This window comes from Paramacrobiotus metropolitanus, unplaced genomic scaffold (assembly GCF_019649055.1).
Source record: "Paramacrobiotus metropolitanus isolate TYO unplaced genomic scaffold, Prichtersi_v1.0 Parri_scaffold0000006, whole genome shotgun sequence".
NCBI lineage: Eukaryota > Metazoa > Tardigrada > Eutardigrada > Parachela > Macrobiotidae > Paramacrobiotus > Paramacrobiotus metropolitanus.
In genome coordinates this window covers 1,670,956-1,687,993 of record NW_026570226.1, presented here as the reverse complement: position 1 = coordinate 1,687,993, position 17,038 = coordinate 1,670,956, and the positions used below count along the sequence as shown (strand labels likewise).

General features: G+C 41.0%; 2 protein-coding genes across 4 annotated transcripts; one reads left to right on the top strand and one right to left on the bottom strand.

Annotated features, from left to right (window-relative positions):
- The first annotated feature begins 1,424 nt into the window (after positions 1-1,424).
- On the top strand, positions 1,425-9,345 carry LOC129582013 (orexin receptor type 2-like). Its single transcript, XM_055473380.1, has 6 exons — positions 1,425-2,422; positions 2,576-2,717; positions 6,024-6,151; positions 6,808-7,380; positions 8,443-8,555; positions 8,756-9,345. The coding sequence occupies exons 1-6, from the start codon at positions 2,142-2,144 to the stop codon at positions 8,962-8,964; spliced, it is 1,446 nt and encodes a 481-aa protein (XP_055329355.1). The 5' UTR covers positions 1,425-2,141; the 3' UTR covers positions 8,965-9,345.
- Positions 9,346-9,691: 346 nt separating this feature from the next.
- LOC129582004 (structural maintenance of chromosomes protein 5-like) lies at positions 9,692-16,969 on the bottom strand. Of its 3 annotated transcripts, none has more exons than XM_055473363.1 (20): positions 16,579-16,969; positions 16,353-16,518; positions 15,890-16,084; positions 15,585-15,813; positions 15,087-15,299; positions 14,658-14,897; positions 14,431-14,565; positions 14,233-14,350; positions 13,981-14,135; positions 13,706-13,917; positions 13,394-13,592; positions 13,004-13,311; positions 12,749-12,869; positions 12,547-12,672; positions 12,352-12,486; positions 12,133-12,228; positions 11,440-11,847; positions 11,222-11,314; positions 10,685-10,976; positions 9,692-10,282 (listed from the first exon to the last, which is right to left on the bottom strand). In XM_055473363.1, the coding sequence occupies exons 2-20, from the start codon at positions 16,403-16,405 to the stop codon at positions 9,918-9,920; spliced, it is 3,693 nt and encodes a 1,230-aa protein (XP_055329338.1). In that variant the 5' UTR covers positions 16,406-16,518; positions 16,579-16,969; the 3' UTR covers positions 9,692-9,917. The 3 variants fall into 3 exon arrangements, with proteins under 3 accessions (XP_055329338.1, XP_055329337.1, XP_055329339.1); XM_055473362.1 differs by having other exon boundaries at positions 16,353-16,469; XM_055473364.1 differs by lacking the exon at positions 16,579-16,969 and having other exon boundaries at positions 16,249-16,377.
- Positions 16,970-17,038: the final 69 nt, after the last annotated feature.

Sequence of the window (17,038 nt, the reverse complement as noted above, 5' to 3'; positions counted from 1 at the left end):
ACAGTAAGTCACCCTAACTGAATTATCCCACACGGCGCATGCCGCGCATCTGTATGTAATATGTGTTATGTAATTATTAACTTTTATAGACTTTCACTGCATGCCTAATAAATGCAAAATGATGCAATGATTCTTTTAATCAAACTGTCACGACTGTGTCATCCCCATGAACTCTCTTGTCACTGCTATCGAATACGCATTGTGTCTGATCCCGTGAATTCGGGCAGCTGATATTGACATCACGTACCGGCAATCTCTCAAATAACTCAATTAATTACGACCATGCGACCTCAAGATCTGGCGCTTACTCTACTACCCTAGGACTTTTTGTATGTTTGGTAAAGTATTTCCAGGTTAATACGTATACAGCAGCCTAATTATAAAAACACATGCCCTTTAAAATCTTCAGAGTACGTCGATCTGCCAAAGTGAAAATTTATCTTTTCACTATAATGAAGGTATAAATTAGATATGGTCCATGGGCAACGAATCTACTTACAATTAATAGTACTTACCGCATTTCTGCGCATGTTTATTTGCTTATTTTTAAAACTGATCGTGAAATGATCATGATAACAATTTCCTTTGAATTGCACACATGTGTACTGAACAACAACAACGGAAGACTCTGCGCACTCCTAATTCTGATTTTGGAACCAGGCTGTCGGCCGAAGTGCAGTTTATAATACTAATATATAATGTCGGGCAGACGACCATTTTTAATGCGAATTTTTGCCTTTTGCAATTGATTAGCCACTCTAGGCTTACCAACAGCAACGGCTACATTTACTTCACATTAATTCTAAAAGAAGGAAAAACTCATTACATGCTGCACGATAATTAACCATAAGTACAAATTTGCAATGAATTTGCAAAGACTCGTATACGATATGCTGCCGTCGTGGCTTGCAAGCCACGACGGCAGCATATCGTATCGAGCGAATGTCCATCATCGTGTTATTAGAATTGCCTCTATCGATAATGATTAACATAACCATTTTAGAAGGCAGCATGTCGCCAAATTTACAAATATGATTGACAGATCTGATGGTGTGGAAAAGACGACAGGACGATGATCACGCCGAGGAATGCCGAACATCGTTTCTAATTTTGCCGGGATTGCTGATGGATACGGTATTCGCGGAGCGCGCGCGGATGATGATGCACTTATACTTACCCCCCAATAATATCGCCTAATACTGTACGGATTATGTATCCCGGACATGGCAGCCAGGGCATAGCAGTGTAACCGTGCCTGCAAAGTGGCGGAAATTACGAATCCCTAGTTGCACCCCCTCTCGAAAAACGTGACACAACTATGAGCGGCCAGTCCCGGTATGGATTGCACGCCCGCCCGCGCGCGCTCCCAGTAAGCCGCTTGGGACCGACACTACATGCGCGCTCAACGTCGACTACTTAGCACATGAGAGAGAGCTAGCGCGCGCGTCTCTCCTTAATTTTCTTTACAAACAAAACTAAGGAACGCACACTGGCCCCCGACTGTTTAAGCGGTCATGATGGGTGATGATGTTGACACACTGGGTGATTTTCGGTTTGAGTCTGCTGCGCGGACGCATACACACTGACCCGTTCGGCTACACATGACTATTACTGTATTGTATACACAACACCAATCCCGAATTGGACCGATAACTGAAAATAACACAGCTGGTCACATCCGGAGTTCTGTTGTTGTACTGCCTATCGATCGATGCGTTGATTGCGGTGTTATAAATTAAGCAGCTGTTCCTGTCCATTTGGGATTTTTTTCTTCTATTTCCAATTTATTCAGCTGACTTTTAAGAGGAAGACCGCGGCAGTAATACGCCGGACGCGCATACGGGCCCGGCTACGTAATCTGTGACTTATTGCATCGACGTCGGCCTGGCGATACGTGCTAATATCCATTGCGACGCCGCTAATGCTGACAGCCAACAAGAATTGACACTGATACCCTTCTAATGTGAAAATTGTTTTCCCCGTCAAGTTTCCGGCACGAAACAAGCGGATTGCCGGGGCTAAATTATACCCGACAGCGACATTATACACCGCATACTGCGCAGGAGAGCGCTGATAAAGTTTTACTCCATAAATCTTTTTTTCCCACTATAACACTGTAATTCCCAGCAGCACATCCGCATATGGATGGAGATGCAGGCGATGTGTTACTGGACCCCACGGTTATCGTTGCGGGCAACCAGACAGCGGTAGCAGCCGGCTATTTATCCCCGGCCAATTGCACTAACAGCAGTAACACCTACTGCTTATCAGATGATGATTATATGGAATTTGTCGAAGCATACGTTTTCCCCACGATCCTCGAATGGTTCCTAATTGCTCTGAGCTCGATCATTTTCTTAGTGGGCACCGCCGGTAATATCCTCGTCATCATATCCGTCGTTCGGAATCCATCCATGAGAAGGTAACTACACTTCGATAAAATTTTGATTAAATTGTGTGGGATTTAAATCTGGTGAATATTAAGACCATATTACTGGCGTGCAAGTGACTAGCGTTGCATTATGATTATTGTTGGGCAGTTAATTCGGCATGTGCTAAAGACGGATTTTTGCAGCGTGACGAATCACTTCATCGTCAATCTATCTGTAGCGGACTTCTTGGTGCTGATGATATGCCTGCCGCCGACTGTGTTGTGGGATGTAACGGAAACGTGGTTTTTAGGGAGCCTTATGTGTCAAGCAGTCTTATTTTGCCAGGTAATCACTGTTATGATGGGATTTTATATACAGTAAAAAACCAGCTACCACTGCCCAATTGGTACAGTAACAATAACGATTTTTGTGTTAATTATCCCTTCACCAGACTATCGTCACAGTATTGCAGTATATAAGCGTTCTGGAGGATAATTTGTAAATTTAAAATCAGATTAAAGGTACAAGATACAATGATATCTATTAAAATCAGATTAAAGGTACAAGATACAATGATATCTATTAAAATCAGATTAAAGGTACAAAAATTAATGATATCTATCACCTTTAGAAATTCTGTTAGTACTAAAGCGAAGTTACCATCAAAACCGTTAAAATAGCTACAGTTTGTAGCGAAATTTATGGTTTCACATTTAATTGACATTTCAGAAATTACACGTGCGACCTAACTGTAAGTTTAACTAATATGATCATACTGCAATACTGAATACACTATTAATTTTATTAAAGTGCGCATCCTTTAATACGGATTTAAACTACTAAGATGAGTATCATCTTTTATAAAATATGGAATTATTTTGGTGGTGTTAGGCACAGGCTCCGGCTTCCTAGCAAATTTCTAAAGGTCAACCCAACTTTTAACCGTTGCAGAAGATTTGGGTTTGTAACTTTGCATTTGCAGTATGGTTTCTCGGTGCATGATATACAACTGCAGGTCTGTTTACGTACGGCCGAAAGCCCCGTGAAAATATCATGTAAACGACCGGGAGATATTACATTTACGATAATTGCACATAAACGAGGACGGGAAGTAAATTATTTAACTTTTGCTGTGTTATTGGATTACTTACCAAGTTGCCACAGTAATATGATTTGCGAGGCTGTGCACCGGCATCGTGCGTTGCCAGCTACTGCAGTGATTTAATGTGCTCAGAATGTTTTCCGCTGCGCACTTTTTTTCTCAACATTAGTACTAATAAATCAGGCATGCTTATTAGAACGAAATAAAAAAACTTGTGCCTAAACTCAGTAAACTGGCAGTCTTTGACCAGTGTGCCATCTGAACTTGCAGTGATGAGGGATCTAAATGCAGACGCTAGGCATCAAGACGACGTTAGTGACTACTGTATTTCATGGTAAATTATAATTTTCGTGTTGTCTAGTATTTTACAGTGATAGGAAATTTTTATTCTCAAACAATAAGTTGCAAAGCTCTAGTACGCGCACACCGCTACCTTTACTGCATCTAGGCGCAGATGACATTATTATATCTCATAATTTTAAGGGAAATAATCTACCCTAGTGAGCGAATCAACGAAATGCGATGATGCGGCATTACAAAGGTGTTGGTCATGTGGGAAATAGGGTTGGGTATTGTAATTCCCATGAAGACAGTATTGCTTATCGATAGTTATTCTCTTTACCTGATTAATTTACGAATTACTGAATTTTGTGGTGCTCATTGCCGGCAGGTCATCTTGTGGTCGATCTCTACAGCGTCACAGGTTGGCTTCGCGTTTCGGTGCCGACATACAAGCGTATTTATAAGCTTTCAGTTCCTCGAAAATTTGCTTGATTACTTTTCATAAGAATCACGTTTGATCAAGTTACAGTTTGCGTTCCATGCCATGTTTATGAAGGTACCAGTCCTAATATAATATAATGTACAAGTCAGTAGCGATCCGATTAACGTTACTGCGACCGTGCTTATACAGCTGCCTAGAGGCAAAACAATTATCGAGAGGACCTTTGAGATCATCATTTTTGTAATAAGATTCACCAAACCGGCAGATAATTTGCATCGTAAAGTTCGCAGATTTATTAGTTTAGAAAATCAGATTTGCAGAAACTACTACAAAATCACGATTTTCGATTCTAACGTGACTTGCACGTGCAGTTTCATTTACGGCGGCTAAATCTGCAATTGCGTGACTAATATTGATTAGACTCTTGCTATAAGATCCGCCAACCTTTTAAAAATTTTATTATTATGTGTTGGTACAGTTTCTACGCAAATAGTTTTGACGTAGACCTGATCTTCGAGGCTGCTTTAACTCCGAGTTATCCAATTAATGCACAACAATCCATTACCAGGCAGCTCTGGTACGTATACATCGTGAGCCTAGTCAGCCTACAGAAATACGTTTATGGTTCCTGTGCAAGAGGCTACAGGAACCGAATTCCATTTTTTCTGTATTACTAGAAAAATGCACATTTGCCTGCATTGGCAAACCGGAGCGCTGCATTTTTTAAACACCTACGAATACTCACAAACTATATCTGCGCACTTAATTAAGCACTGAGTAACCATACTTTAAATATTACTTAATAATTTTAATAATTAAAACAGTAACATTTGTAAATGTACAAAACCGCTTCCAGTTATTCTTTGAAAATGGCTTTGTTACTGGGCGTAACAACAAACTGACGTTCATTTTTCCGTTTTTGTTGAATAAGACCTTCGCTGCGATCCGGTGGACTAGTGGCAGCACAGTAAACATAGTGGTTTCCTATTTTGTTACAGTAACTTCAGAAATACTATTTCAAAACCTATTGTAGTATGACATGTATACGTGCTTGAGATAGATTGACTGCGTAAATTTAGAACGTTGTTCAGGACTCAGGTAACTCGTAGGGTACACGCTTCAAAATTATCCTTATCAGAAGTAAACGCTTTGTTTAATTTAATCGCTACCGTAAGTCACCATCTCTCTTCCGGTCTCCTTCCTGTTGCATAGTATTAACAGTTACCACAACTGTATGACGGGCACAGTGGGAACAAACTTTCCGGCTTTTGGACAGAGCAACCCGACTCACTCTGTACACTTCCATAAAGCCGAACATAGCCGCAAGCGGAAACACGAGCTGGAAAATGCACATAGTGATTCAAGCGGAATAATATGCACTTTAAGCGTCTCCATCAAAACAGATATTTCGAGAATACTGTGTCGCAGTATATGAAATGAGGATTGATATGTGTCATAATTACGCACATTAGATCTGCGTATTACACACCTACGCATTTACTGCATATTATATAGTTGTGGAAACCTTGTATCTGCTACACAAAACAAAAAAAGGCGGATACTATCAATTTGGTATCTGAATTACTTTGCATTATGAAGTGTTGTGCTTCGTATAAATTAAGTACGAATTTTGACATTTGACGTAAAAATTAGACACAACAACCTCAGGAAAAATTTGTATTTCAAATACTACAGAGTACTGTATAACATTGCATCAGCTTAGTGATACTGATGACAATAAAATCATTATACTTGATACAATTGTACACTCCAGTGCCTTAATAGGTACTTAAAGGATTAACCATTGATTTAATACTTTTTACAGAGAGTCTGTGTTTCGGTATCCGTCCTGACCTTTTTCTGCATCGCCGTGGATCGATGGTCGGCCATTGTTATTCCCCTGCGGTTTGCCAGCACAGCCTTTCGAGCCAAAATTGCTGTGGTTATGACATGGTAATTCTTATGATAGACACTTGAGAGATATCGCTTATGACATGAGCTGTAAAATAAACTTAAATCCGCTACGTGCTTATATTCAAGAGCGCAATCAGAAGCAAAAACCCTAAAGCATTATAGAGCAGCTTTACTCGTATACATTACACCCGTGACCCGTGGTCAGTTCACTCCTTCGTCATAATTCGAAAATAATTATAAAATTATCATGTTGTTCGGTGTTTTTGCTTTATGATCACAATACAGTATCTACTTCACGTTTTAAATTATTGTATTTGTTATGTGGGTTTTGTTCCAAAATTTCCCTGCTTCAGTGTCTCATCATTTGAAATTTCCGTTTATCAAATATTGTTGCATCAGAGAGAAATTTTTGTAGGACGATTCCTAGATTAATGGATGTACTTATATCAGTTATATGTAACGTCAGTTAAAGTCTTGCCATTAACTGATATAACAAAAAGTTTTTGGGAAAGCATTGCGGTCGAACAACGGCTCGCAGTAGGGATTAAGGAATTAAAGAAATCATCTAGTATGGGGTCAGATGGCTTGATGTGATATATATATTGCCACTGTCAGGCTCCAAATGGCATTGGACAGTAACGACAAATTTGCCTCTTGTGAGAGTGGAAATTAATCGCATCGTTTTTCTTTGCTAGGGTTTTATCCATCGGTGTATCGCTTCCGGAACTTGTCTACTTGGATGTGAAGCCATCATTTCTCCCCATACCCAGTATCTACTTCACGCAGTGTGTTGCACACTGGAGTGACAGCCAGGAAACGGGTTATCAGATTTTCATCCTGTTGGCTCTATATCTCCTGCCCATATCCATTATGACCGTTTTATATGGTCAAATTGTTTATGCTCTATGGTGGCGCGCCCTGCCCAAGCCACCCGAGGGATCGGCACTGCAGCTGTCGGCGGGTGCCGGTAGTAGCGGTAGCATGATCTTACTGAATGGGAAATATTACAATAACATTGCCGGCTCTAATCCAACCGGAACTGTACTCGGTGTACCGGCGGCACGCGGTGCGGTACATGTTCAAACCGGAAGTACGTGTCTTAATGGACGATCATTGTCATCTACGGTATCCAATCCGGTCGCAAACTCCCAGTCCGCCCTTATTGACAATCAAATTCGCAGTCGACGTAAAGTGGCAATGATGCTAATTATCTCTGTGGCCTTATTCGCATTCTGCTACCTTCCCGTCCATACGCTGAATATCTTACGGTAGGTACTAGGTACCTGGCTGTACTTAATTATTTACGCTTCGTTGAAGCGTGATAAACACGCTCGTCAATATGATTTTATTAAGAATTGTGTATACATATATCCTTGCCGTTTACGGCTAATTAGACACGAAACAGTAGTCAACAAACCTAGACAGTATATTTTTCAAGTCCAGAACTATCTGTACGCCTTTGCGTGCAAAACAAGAGTAGGTAACGGGAAGGGATTCTCTAGAGGCTGAAATATTAGACAGACCGAAATGCCGTCCACAACAATTTGCTCAAATTAAATACGCCATGTAGAATATGGATGTGCCCATAAACAGTTTCTTCACGATCAATAACAGCAATTTTCTCGAACAGTGCAGGCGCATTTATTTCGTGAAAAAAGACAATTAGTCGCAATCTTGAGAAAATAATGATTAACTGTAGCGGAAGCGGGGGTTAATGCTGACAATTGTAGCGATATACAGAAATGATTAGCGGATATACGACTCTGGAAAATGGAACTGTCATTGAACCGATTAAGCCGCACAACAGTGGACATTGATTCTTCTTTATAGTTCTTTGTTAATACCTAACTTGTAAACCTGGTTACAAAATAAAAATAGTAGTTACCTGCTGGCTATTCACGTACAGTACATAAATCGCTATTATTAGACTGGATAATTATTGACTTTAGATTTTCTGTACTAAATACCAAGTGGTGGAAATCGTTAAAGCGACAAAAATCGCTGCTGTGCTAGTTGTTTTTTGTTAAGTGACGCTGTGATAGTAAGTGACTAAATGCTCGTACTTTAATTACTTATGGTTATCAAAAACAACTAGAAGCAAAAGATTATCATAAGCTAGTAGTATTAATTTTAATTTACATCACACGTAAAAATTACAAAGCAGCTGTAGGTTGCCATTACAAGCTCACTGGTTAGCTAACCATGGTAAAGGATACGCCACAAACAGATGGACACCAGATAGTTAAAACTGTTATGCCGCATTAAAGCTAACGTTGTTTTTACACTACATAAACCGGGATGTTCATTTTACACCCGACTGTCTTTGACAGGTCAACCGTGGGATTACCAAATACACCGATTTGGGTTACCGTTTCTTTGTTGGTCCATTGGATTTGCTACATGCAAAACACCGCCAATCCAATCATCTACTACGTCATGAGTGGTAAGTGAGAATGCTGATAATTAATCAATCTATGACGCTTATATCATCCCCACGCATGCCGTTTCCCCTTTCGTTTCTCCTCATATACTCGCACAATATATTACACTCGCATACGCGTATATCTGGCGACCGCTCCCTGTTGATGTTAGGAATGCATAAAACAAGATTAACACACGCTCTCTTTTTGGGGCCGTTTACAGAGAAATTCCGCCGGGAATTTAATCGCATCTTCCGGTGTTGTATGGCACTGCGACCGGCACGCTATATGCGCCGCAACTCCAGCGAGGTGTTTCAGTGCGGCCGACCGCCACAGCCCACATACTATCATACCTTGGGATTGGCACGCCGTACGTCCTCGGTCAATCAGAAATGCTACTCTGAAAATGGCAAAGAAATCGTTCAACTGTGATTGAAAAAGAGGCAAGGAAGGCCTGCCCGCAAAGTTATTCAGATTTCCCTGCTGTATTTTTCTTGTAACCTTTAGTACATAGTACACACTAGTAGCACATCGGCTTTTTTATAAATACGAAATTTATTGTTGTTGCAATTTTTGCATATGTCAAACAACCAATCATTATACGGCTTCAAACAGACGGTATTCAGTGTTTGACACTGCTTGCTGAGGCCATGGATTTTTAGACTACATGTGATTTTTTGATACTTGATAGTGAGATTTTTAAAAATTACTAATGTGAATCGTAAACCGAGAACATTTTTGTTGATTTCAGAGATGTCGCGAGTGTTTTAACTGTATACCTAATAAAAAGTTTAACCACATTCCTTGATATCTGTAAATGAAAACTATCCATTCAAGCGAAAAAAATGCTCTGTGAAAAGTTGGAAACAGCCAGCAGACTGAGATTGCTAACATAGGTACTAAGTTTAAAGTTACCATTACTGTTTAGATATTTAAAGCACTCATCGATCATTTCCTGAATTGCGCTAACATTTTCCGTAGCAGTGTTTCCTGTTTTCATATTTGTAGGACATGATTCAATACATATTTAGTACTGTAACTAAATTACTGAAGTTCTAGGTTAACTTAATATACTACTGTAGTACAATAAATTCGCTTTCCGTAATAATGAATTTCAACGCTGTGGATCAGTTGAACGATGCGGACAATTTGTAGCGAAGTTTTTATGGCATGCTAGCGCAATTAAAAAGCGATCAATGCTATGAAATCCTTACAAAAACAACCCAAAACGAACGAAAACACTTAAAACAAGCATACACAAAAATATGGAATGAAAAAGCATAAAACCTCAATCTCAAAAACGTATTCATCTCAGCAAAAAGCAACCACAGAGTCAACGAATGAAAAACTTTAACAACCAATATCATCTACTTCACCATTCAAAACTATTTTCGCCGTTGAGATTTCTGTGTGGGAGGAAGAAGCGACTGACTGGCAATGGCACTGATATCAGCGCCGAATGTCACATTCATCTGTTGATTACGTTGGGCAACCGGAGTACTCACAGCGCGATCAGGCATTGCGCCGTTTGCAGCAGTGCGCAGAGTACGTTTAGAAAACGGAACGGCAGCAGCGGTGGCGGCGGAGCGCTCCCGTTTCGATGCTTTGCTGGCGACTTGCGGTGCGTTGGTGACGGTCAGCATTGTTTCATCCGGACGATTTTCCATAGAACTGTCTCCGCTACTACTGCTGCTGCTGTTCGGTGCCGCGATTTCTGGACTTGATTCCCGTTCATGCTGTCGGCTTCGTCCTGATGCGGGAAAAAAAGCAGTGATCAAATTACGTACTCCACTTTTTAAAGAGTGTATTTTCAAGTGTGGAAATCGAATACTAAATGCCATTTGCGTGGAATTCACACCAGGTCACGTGATTATGCAAAGCGCATTATACAGTGTTATGAAATCTTTTAAGACGATTTCGCGGCAAGCCATTCCCACACCGTACGTCACTTTACTCCATATTCGACACTGAATTCGAATCACGTATGAAACTAGAAAAATTCTCGACGCCAGTTGCGGCGCAAAATCTTTCGTTTGAATCAAAACAACAATAACAAAACTTTCAAAAAGAACCATCGAAACTAACAAAACCAAAACCTAAGGCTACAGATATTCCTAACAGCTATTTCAATTCCTAGTGGCCAAACGCTTACGTCGATTAGTGATGACAGGATTTTCCTTCAGTGAAGTAGGGCTGGTCTCCACTTCATCTTCGACTAGGGTCGGCTCTCGTGCCCGCTTACGGATGTCAGTTTGACCACGAGACAGAGAGGCGCTTGATTGTCCCAGTACCATCGGTGTACCGTTAACGTTGTTCAAGCGGACCATGGCTTTGATAATGCTCGCCAACGACCACGGTTCCAATCGCAATCCCGAATGCATTTCACTCCCAGCAAAGATCACGGTGACCGTCACATCTTTGGTCAGGTGGAGATCGGGCAGCAACTAAAACAATTCCAATTCACTTAAAATCTTCAAATCGCGTCCAAAACATGCGCAATTATCAACACTTCACATGAAAGATAAAACAATCATTAATGAACAATTAAAATAACCAATTGCATAAACTGAAAGTGTCACTGAAACAAACAGCAAACTTTTTTCGTAAAGGGCGCAACTGCAACTTTCTAACAGAAACGAATCCAGGCTTTGTGGTTTGTGCTTAAATTTAATTACAGAATTAAAAATACCTTTGGACTAAGAATGAAATACTGTCCTCCACACCGACTCGCAGTTTCCACAATCATTTTAAAGACGCGTCGTTCATTGTCAGCATCCATCCCCTGCAAAAACGATAAGGAAAGTTCAAACTAACGTCTTAACGATGGATGGGATATTAGCAATATGCATTACTAGCAGTTCTATGCTTCCAATCGGAAGATAATGTTTTGTAGGAAAAACAACCCACCTGGTTGATTTCATCCACGACACGGAAAGGGCATTTGGTCAGTTCCTGGATGGCTAGCATATACAGCGCCGTGGCCACGCTTTTCTCTCCACCACTGTGCACCTGGCCGCTCAGTGTTTCCAGAGGACGATTGGTACGATAAGACACCTTAATCTCAAATCCGTAATTTTCAAAGTGATCCGGATTGTTCGGGCGCAGAAGCACGACATCTCCAGCCAGATTCATCAATTTATAGAAGTCAGAAAAGCTGTTGCCAATTTTTGTAACCAAATCATCAATGGTGTTCATCCAAGTGGAGCGCAGCCGAGCCATGCGCTCTTTCTCCTTCTCCACACTGCTATTCTTCTCGGCAATCTTTTCTTCCAAGTTTCGCATGGAGGCAACGTGTTTCTCCAGATCGCGACGAGCCTAAAACAGGATCCTTTGTTTCGAGTAAGTTCATTAACTGTGATCCAAAAATTGCAGGAAAAAAACTCGTTCTTAAACCGTATAATCAGTACGAAATACGCATGCAAAGTTATCATATTATACGAACGCATCAAATTAACGTGTACTAACGTCTGCCAGAATATTGTCTACATGTTCTCACAGAATATGCCTGCGAATACAGGTATTGGTACGATGTATATGTAAAATACTGACAATGGCATTCACTAGCAAGTTCCTCCATGAAGATTGCAACAACCGACTTACGTTAATGTTAATGTCTCCAGCTGCATTTAGTTGGGCACGCTTCGCACGTTGGAGGTTTTCCAACTGTTGCATATCTGCCGACAGCGCCACATATTGCTGCAACAATAAAAATGTTCCTTTTTCAACGAAAGGTAAATAATTAGTAAATAATTTAATCAACTAAATAAAAGCCGATTCTCCATCACATTTTAGTTTGCAGAAAATTTAGTTCAGATTAACCTGTAGGGCTTCAGCAGAGAGACGACCGTTCGCCGAGCCTGGGATATCTTTTATGCGTTCAATATGATTGTTTAGGCCATCTTTGTAAGTCCGAAGTTGCCGGTCATGCTGTTTAATTTCTTTTCCATATTTATTCTGAATTAGCAGACACACATATTATTTATTAGTTCCATAGAAAGTGATGAATTTTGTTACCCAAGTGGTTGCGATAGTTTGCAGGTGCTTTCGAAGCGTCTTTCCTTGCTTCTGCATTTCCCCGCGTGCTTTCGCATAATCCACTGTGATCGTAATAGACTCTTTCAGTAGTTCACCAGGCACATTCTACCAAAGGAAAATAACAAGCATTACCCAATGCTAACTGCAATCTTTCACAAGCATTTGATACACCTATACTTACATTTAAGGCGAAATTTCCCAGAAGCTTTTTCAACGCGGCAGTGTTGCGTGCTTTCACCGTTTCAGCCACTTTTCGCTGCTCAGCAGCAAAATCAAAAATGACTGCTCGCAGTTTATCGACCCTATAACGCACATGAAGTTATGAACAGAAATAATTGCCCATCGAATGCAGAAGCGATGATTTCTAGAATAACTGAATATTATTATTATTTGCCAATTCCATTCTATCTTTACACCAGCACGTACTATCACTTACTCTTTTTCAGTATCTGCAATACGACGCGCAAGTCTTTCCGCTTCCTGGATAGCAGTGCGACCTTGCCCGAGCTCACGATTGACCGTGCTGTACTCCTCCTGTTTGGCAGTAACCATTTCCTGAACTGTCTTTTCTTTCTCAGTAATCGCAAGAAGTCGCGTATGCAGCTGCTCTAGTTCAGCATAAAACGGGGCCACATCGGGTCTGCCGCGTCGCAGATGCATTACACGTTCCAAAAGTTGTGAGGGTCGGGTTTCCACGTTGGTTGTGGCAATATTCGAACTAAATCTCGTGGTACGGAACGAAAACTACAAATAAAACTTTCCATAATACACCAAACGCATACCTAACCGAAGCCGAATTGTAGCTGAAGCAGACAACAACACATACACTGTATTTTCCCGCAAACATTTTTCTTGTAAGCAAACGTCCGTTAACGGTGATTGAGCGCTTAAAGTTAGCCAAAAAATCATTGTTCCAGTTAGAGTAAACCGGAATGTTGAGCATCTGGAAACGATTGCAGAGGAAAACAAAGACAGGTTCCGGGGCTTCAAAAAGATCTGCCACGAGAGTCTGACAATCGACTTGTCTGTAATCAGAATAAACAGAATTTCATAATCACAAAATCAGACTACGAGTACGTACCAAAATTTAGTGAACTATAAACTGAGGTTGTACAGTATTTTGGCACGTTTAGCATACCGTCGCAGCTGATTAGGATCAACAGCTGGCTTCATTGGCGTTCCCATCGGAACACGCTTCAAAGGCACACGCACTCGCATCTTTGTGACTACTTCCGACATCATCAGATCCAAATCTTCATCTTCTTGAAAAATGAACATGTTGAGAAATTCCCGAGGGATGAGAGATTCGATCATCGCCGCGTGTTGTTCACTTTTTTCTTTTAGATTTATCTGCAAAAACGCATACCTATTAAAATCATCGAGTAATCATAACAAAAAACAGCATTAACTTACCTCCAAAAACAGCGGACCATACACCTGCCCGCGAAACTGATTTCGGTTTTGTTCCACCCACTGATAGGCCCGGTAGGTGGACTCATTGTGCTGACGCAAAAATCGCACACGTTCATCGTCCGACTGCTCCAGGCGCTGGAGATCAGCTTGTTTATCTACATTAAACATGATCAATGTTTACCAAAAACATGAAGGATCTGAGAATCCACGAAATAGACAGTTTAGTTACTCTGGACTACTCGATCAACTTACTCTGGATTTCATCCTCGACTTTCCTTTTGTGAGTGATCTGCACGTTCTTTTCCCGTACCAATGCATCGACTTGATCACGCAAACGTTTGGCTTCCTGGCCTATCTGGGTCAACCGTTCCTGTAAATAAAAAATTCCACAACACGTATAAATAAAGTGTAGAATGTTACTGAACCTAATAGGATGGGCTAAATCTTTACCTTAGTGTCGCCCACATCCATCTGTGCCGCTTGAGCGCGAAGATTAGTAACCGCATTCTCCAACAGCCCGATCTTATTTTGTCGCTCCTCATGTTGACGTTTATATGCTGTCAATTTGCTTTGATCGGCAACATTCTACGGAAAAAAATAAGAAAATAAATACTTAACATCGTGTTACATGTTCAGATTTCAGAATCGTGGGTGTCTCCATAGAAAGCACATCTTACGTCGTGTTGCAGCTTATCCGGTTCTGAAGCATAAACATCTGGACGAAACTTCGCAATCTTTTCCTCGACTGTTCGTTTAGCCTGAACCATGCTGCGAGTGGCCAGTGAATACGCTGCTTTCCCTTTTGCTATTTTCTTTTGGAATGGTAAGATTTTTTTGGCACAGGAGTTCAGGTCTTTACTGAATTTGTCTAACCCTTTCCTGGTATTCTTCAGTTCCTCCTGCTGATCAACAAGTGCCTGCAAGCGAATACCAACCACCTTATTGTAAGAAATGCGATACAGCAGTTTTAAAGTTGATTTACAGAATTACACTATACAGAACTATTGTACATACAATAACCGAATAACGTAAAGTCGCAAAACATACGTAAATTGTACCTAACCGTAAGGTAGAAAAACGGATAAAGGTTTAGCTGAATTGTGTACCAGGCGATCCTTTTTCAGCGCAGCCAATCCCATAGCTGTGGCTAATTTTTCCTGAGCAGCCAAATTGTCGACATCCAGCTTCAGCTGAACTTCCTTATCGCGTGCATCATCAAGAGATTTGCGCAATCGATCAATCTCCACACCCACGTCCATCCATTTATTGCCAGCGGTTTTCAGTTCCTCGTGCATTTTAAACAGATTCAGCTGGCCAATCTATCGACACGGAAACTTGAATTAGGTTTTCAGAACAACTATTGGAAGTGTCCCTAATTACAGTATTTGCTGCCTGAACAACTATATGAAGATTTCAGAATATTGATAAATCCATTATTCGTGCAGGGACAAAAGCTATCACCATCAAAAGATGTGCATATTTTCTTACCAGATTACTGTACCAAATAAATAGTCGTGAATTAATCTATCGAAACGCGAAGAACAACGCATCTTTCAATTAAACAAAGGCAGCTGAACTGAAACTCATAAACTCAGGTGGAGTACCGTTTTTTCCGTATTTTCCAGGAGTGCGATCGGACTCATGAGGCTGAAATCAATGACACGCTCCTGCGGCAGAAACTGCACCAGATTGTCCGTCATGATGTTCAGTTCCTTGATGCGTTCCATGTACGCCTCCAACGTCACTTTCTCGCCATTAAACCAACATTCATTCCCTCGCGCAGAGCGGTAAATTATCCGTCGTACACGTATAGGATTTCCTCCAGGGTTGGACCTGAACACAGTTCGCATTAAGCAACTCTTTTATATCTCGTGAGACACTGTAAGACGGAATGAGGCAGTAGCCTTACAGTATCAGTTCCACGGAGGCCGACGTTTTTCCGTGCTTGATAAAATCCGCCAAGTGTTGAGCACGTCCAATAAACGACGGTGTGGATCCACAGCACAGAGCGATAGCGCAGACGATCGACGACTTGCCACTTCCGTTGCGACCCAGGATGAAGTTGATTCTGGGTCCTGGGTAGTGGATAACATGTTCGTAAGTCCTGTAATCAAATAAGAATTTCCTGTGAGATTGTTGTTGTAATTAACAGCACACCCAGTGACACCAACCCAATAATCATACAAAGCTACGAGCTGCAAGCAGAACTGCTTGCTGGCTCCTCGTCTTTCAAACATAAATTACTCCGTCATTAAAACAGCTACTTACAAAGCACGGCCACGAGTAGTCGAGCAAGACTGTAAGATCTTACGAAATCTCAGTCGTAAAAAACCACCTTGTAGTTCGTAAAGATTATCAGCATTTTGACTTACATGAAGTTGTGCAACTCAATCCGAGTTACCGCTCCTTTAGGATATGACGCCATTGTAGAAAGCAGCAGCAGCTACCACTCAGCGATGACAACCGTAATACTTAAGGACGTATTCAAGCTGGAGATAGAAGAACGGGGTAGTTTACGACAAGTCGACCACGGCGTATCTTTGACAACATAAAAATATTTACTGCTTACAGTAATTAATTATAAGTTTGCATACGTACTTGTAATACCAGGATTCAACAATGCAGAAAAAGACGTTGAAAAGCTTTGGAAAAAGCCAAGGTAAGAAAGGTACCCAGCGGAGAAGAAAGCTGTCATACAGGAGAAGTATGGTAAAACCAGCAACCGCTAAAGATTCCAAACATGAATAAACATGTTTTTCATGTTCTCGAAGACGTTGCACGTCTACATTGCGAGATCTTTTTCAAAAGAGGATCACAAAAGCATGTAAAGTGATCTGGGATATATTCGGGGATCAAACTTACAAAGTTAAACTCAAAGCTTACAATGTTACAAAGGCATAAAAAAAACTTAAAAAATGCATTCCAAATTCAAAAATCCAAACTGCAGCGAAGGTATAGAAAACTTCGGGGTTTTTGTATGTCCTGAAAAACTGGCGGTTTAAATGTGCGGCTGTTACCGTATAAGAAGGCCCGGTGAGATTTATCGTCCTATGTGCTG

What these genes read in the sequence shown, in the direction of transcription:
- LOC129582004 (XM_055473363.1), bottom strand. Translation starts at nt 16,405, where the DNA reads ATGGCGTCATATCCTAAAGGAGCGGTAACTCGGATTGAGTTGCACAAC. An exon ending in ATTGAGTTGCACAACTTCAT is followed by an intron (nt 16,085 to 16,352) that starts GTAAGTCAAAAT and finishes ATTTGATTACAG; the next exon opens with GACTTACGAACATGTTATCC. An exon ending in AGTCGAGGATGAAATCCAGA is followed by an intron (nt 14,136 to 14,232) that starts GTAAGTTGATCG and finishes TGTTTAATGTAG; the next exon opens with ATAAACAAGCTGATCTCCAG.
- LOC129582013 (XM_055473380.1), top strand. Translation starts at nt 2,142, where the DNA reads ATGGATGGAGATGCAGGCGATGTGTTACTGGACCCCACGGTTATCGTT. An exon ending in ATTGCTGTGGTTATGACATG is followed by an intron (nt 6,152 to 6,807) that starts GTAATTCTTATG and finishes TTTCTTTGCTAG; the next exon opens with GGTTTTATCCATCGGTGTAT. An exon ending in CATCTACTACGTCATGAGTG is followed by an intron (nt 8,556 to 8,755) that starts GTAAGTGAGAAT and finishes GGCCGTTTACAG; the next exon opens with AGAAATTCCGCCGGGAATTT.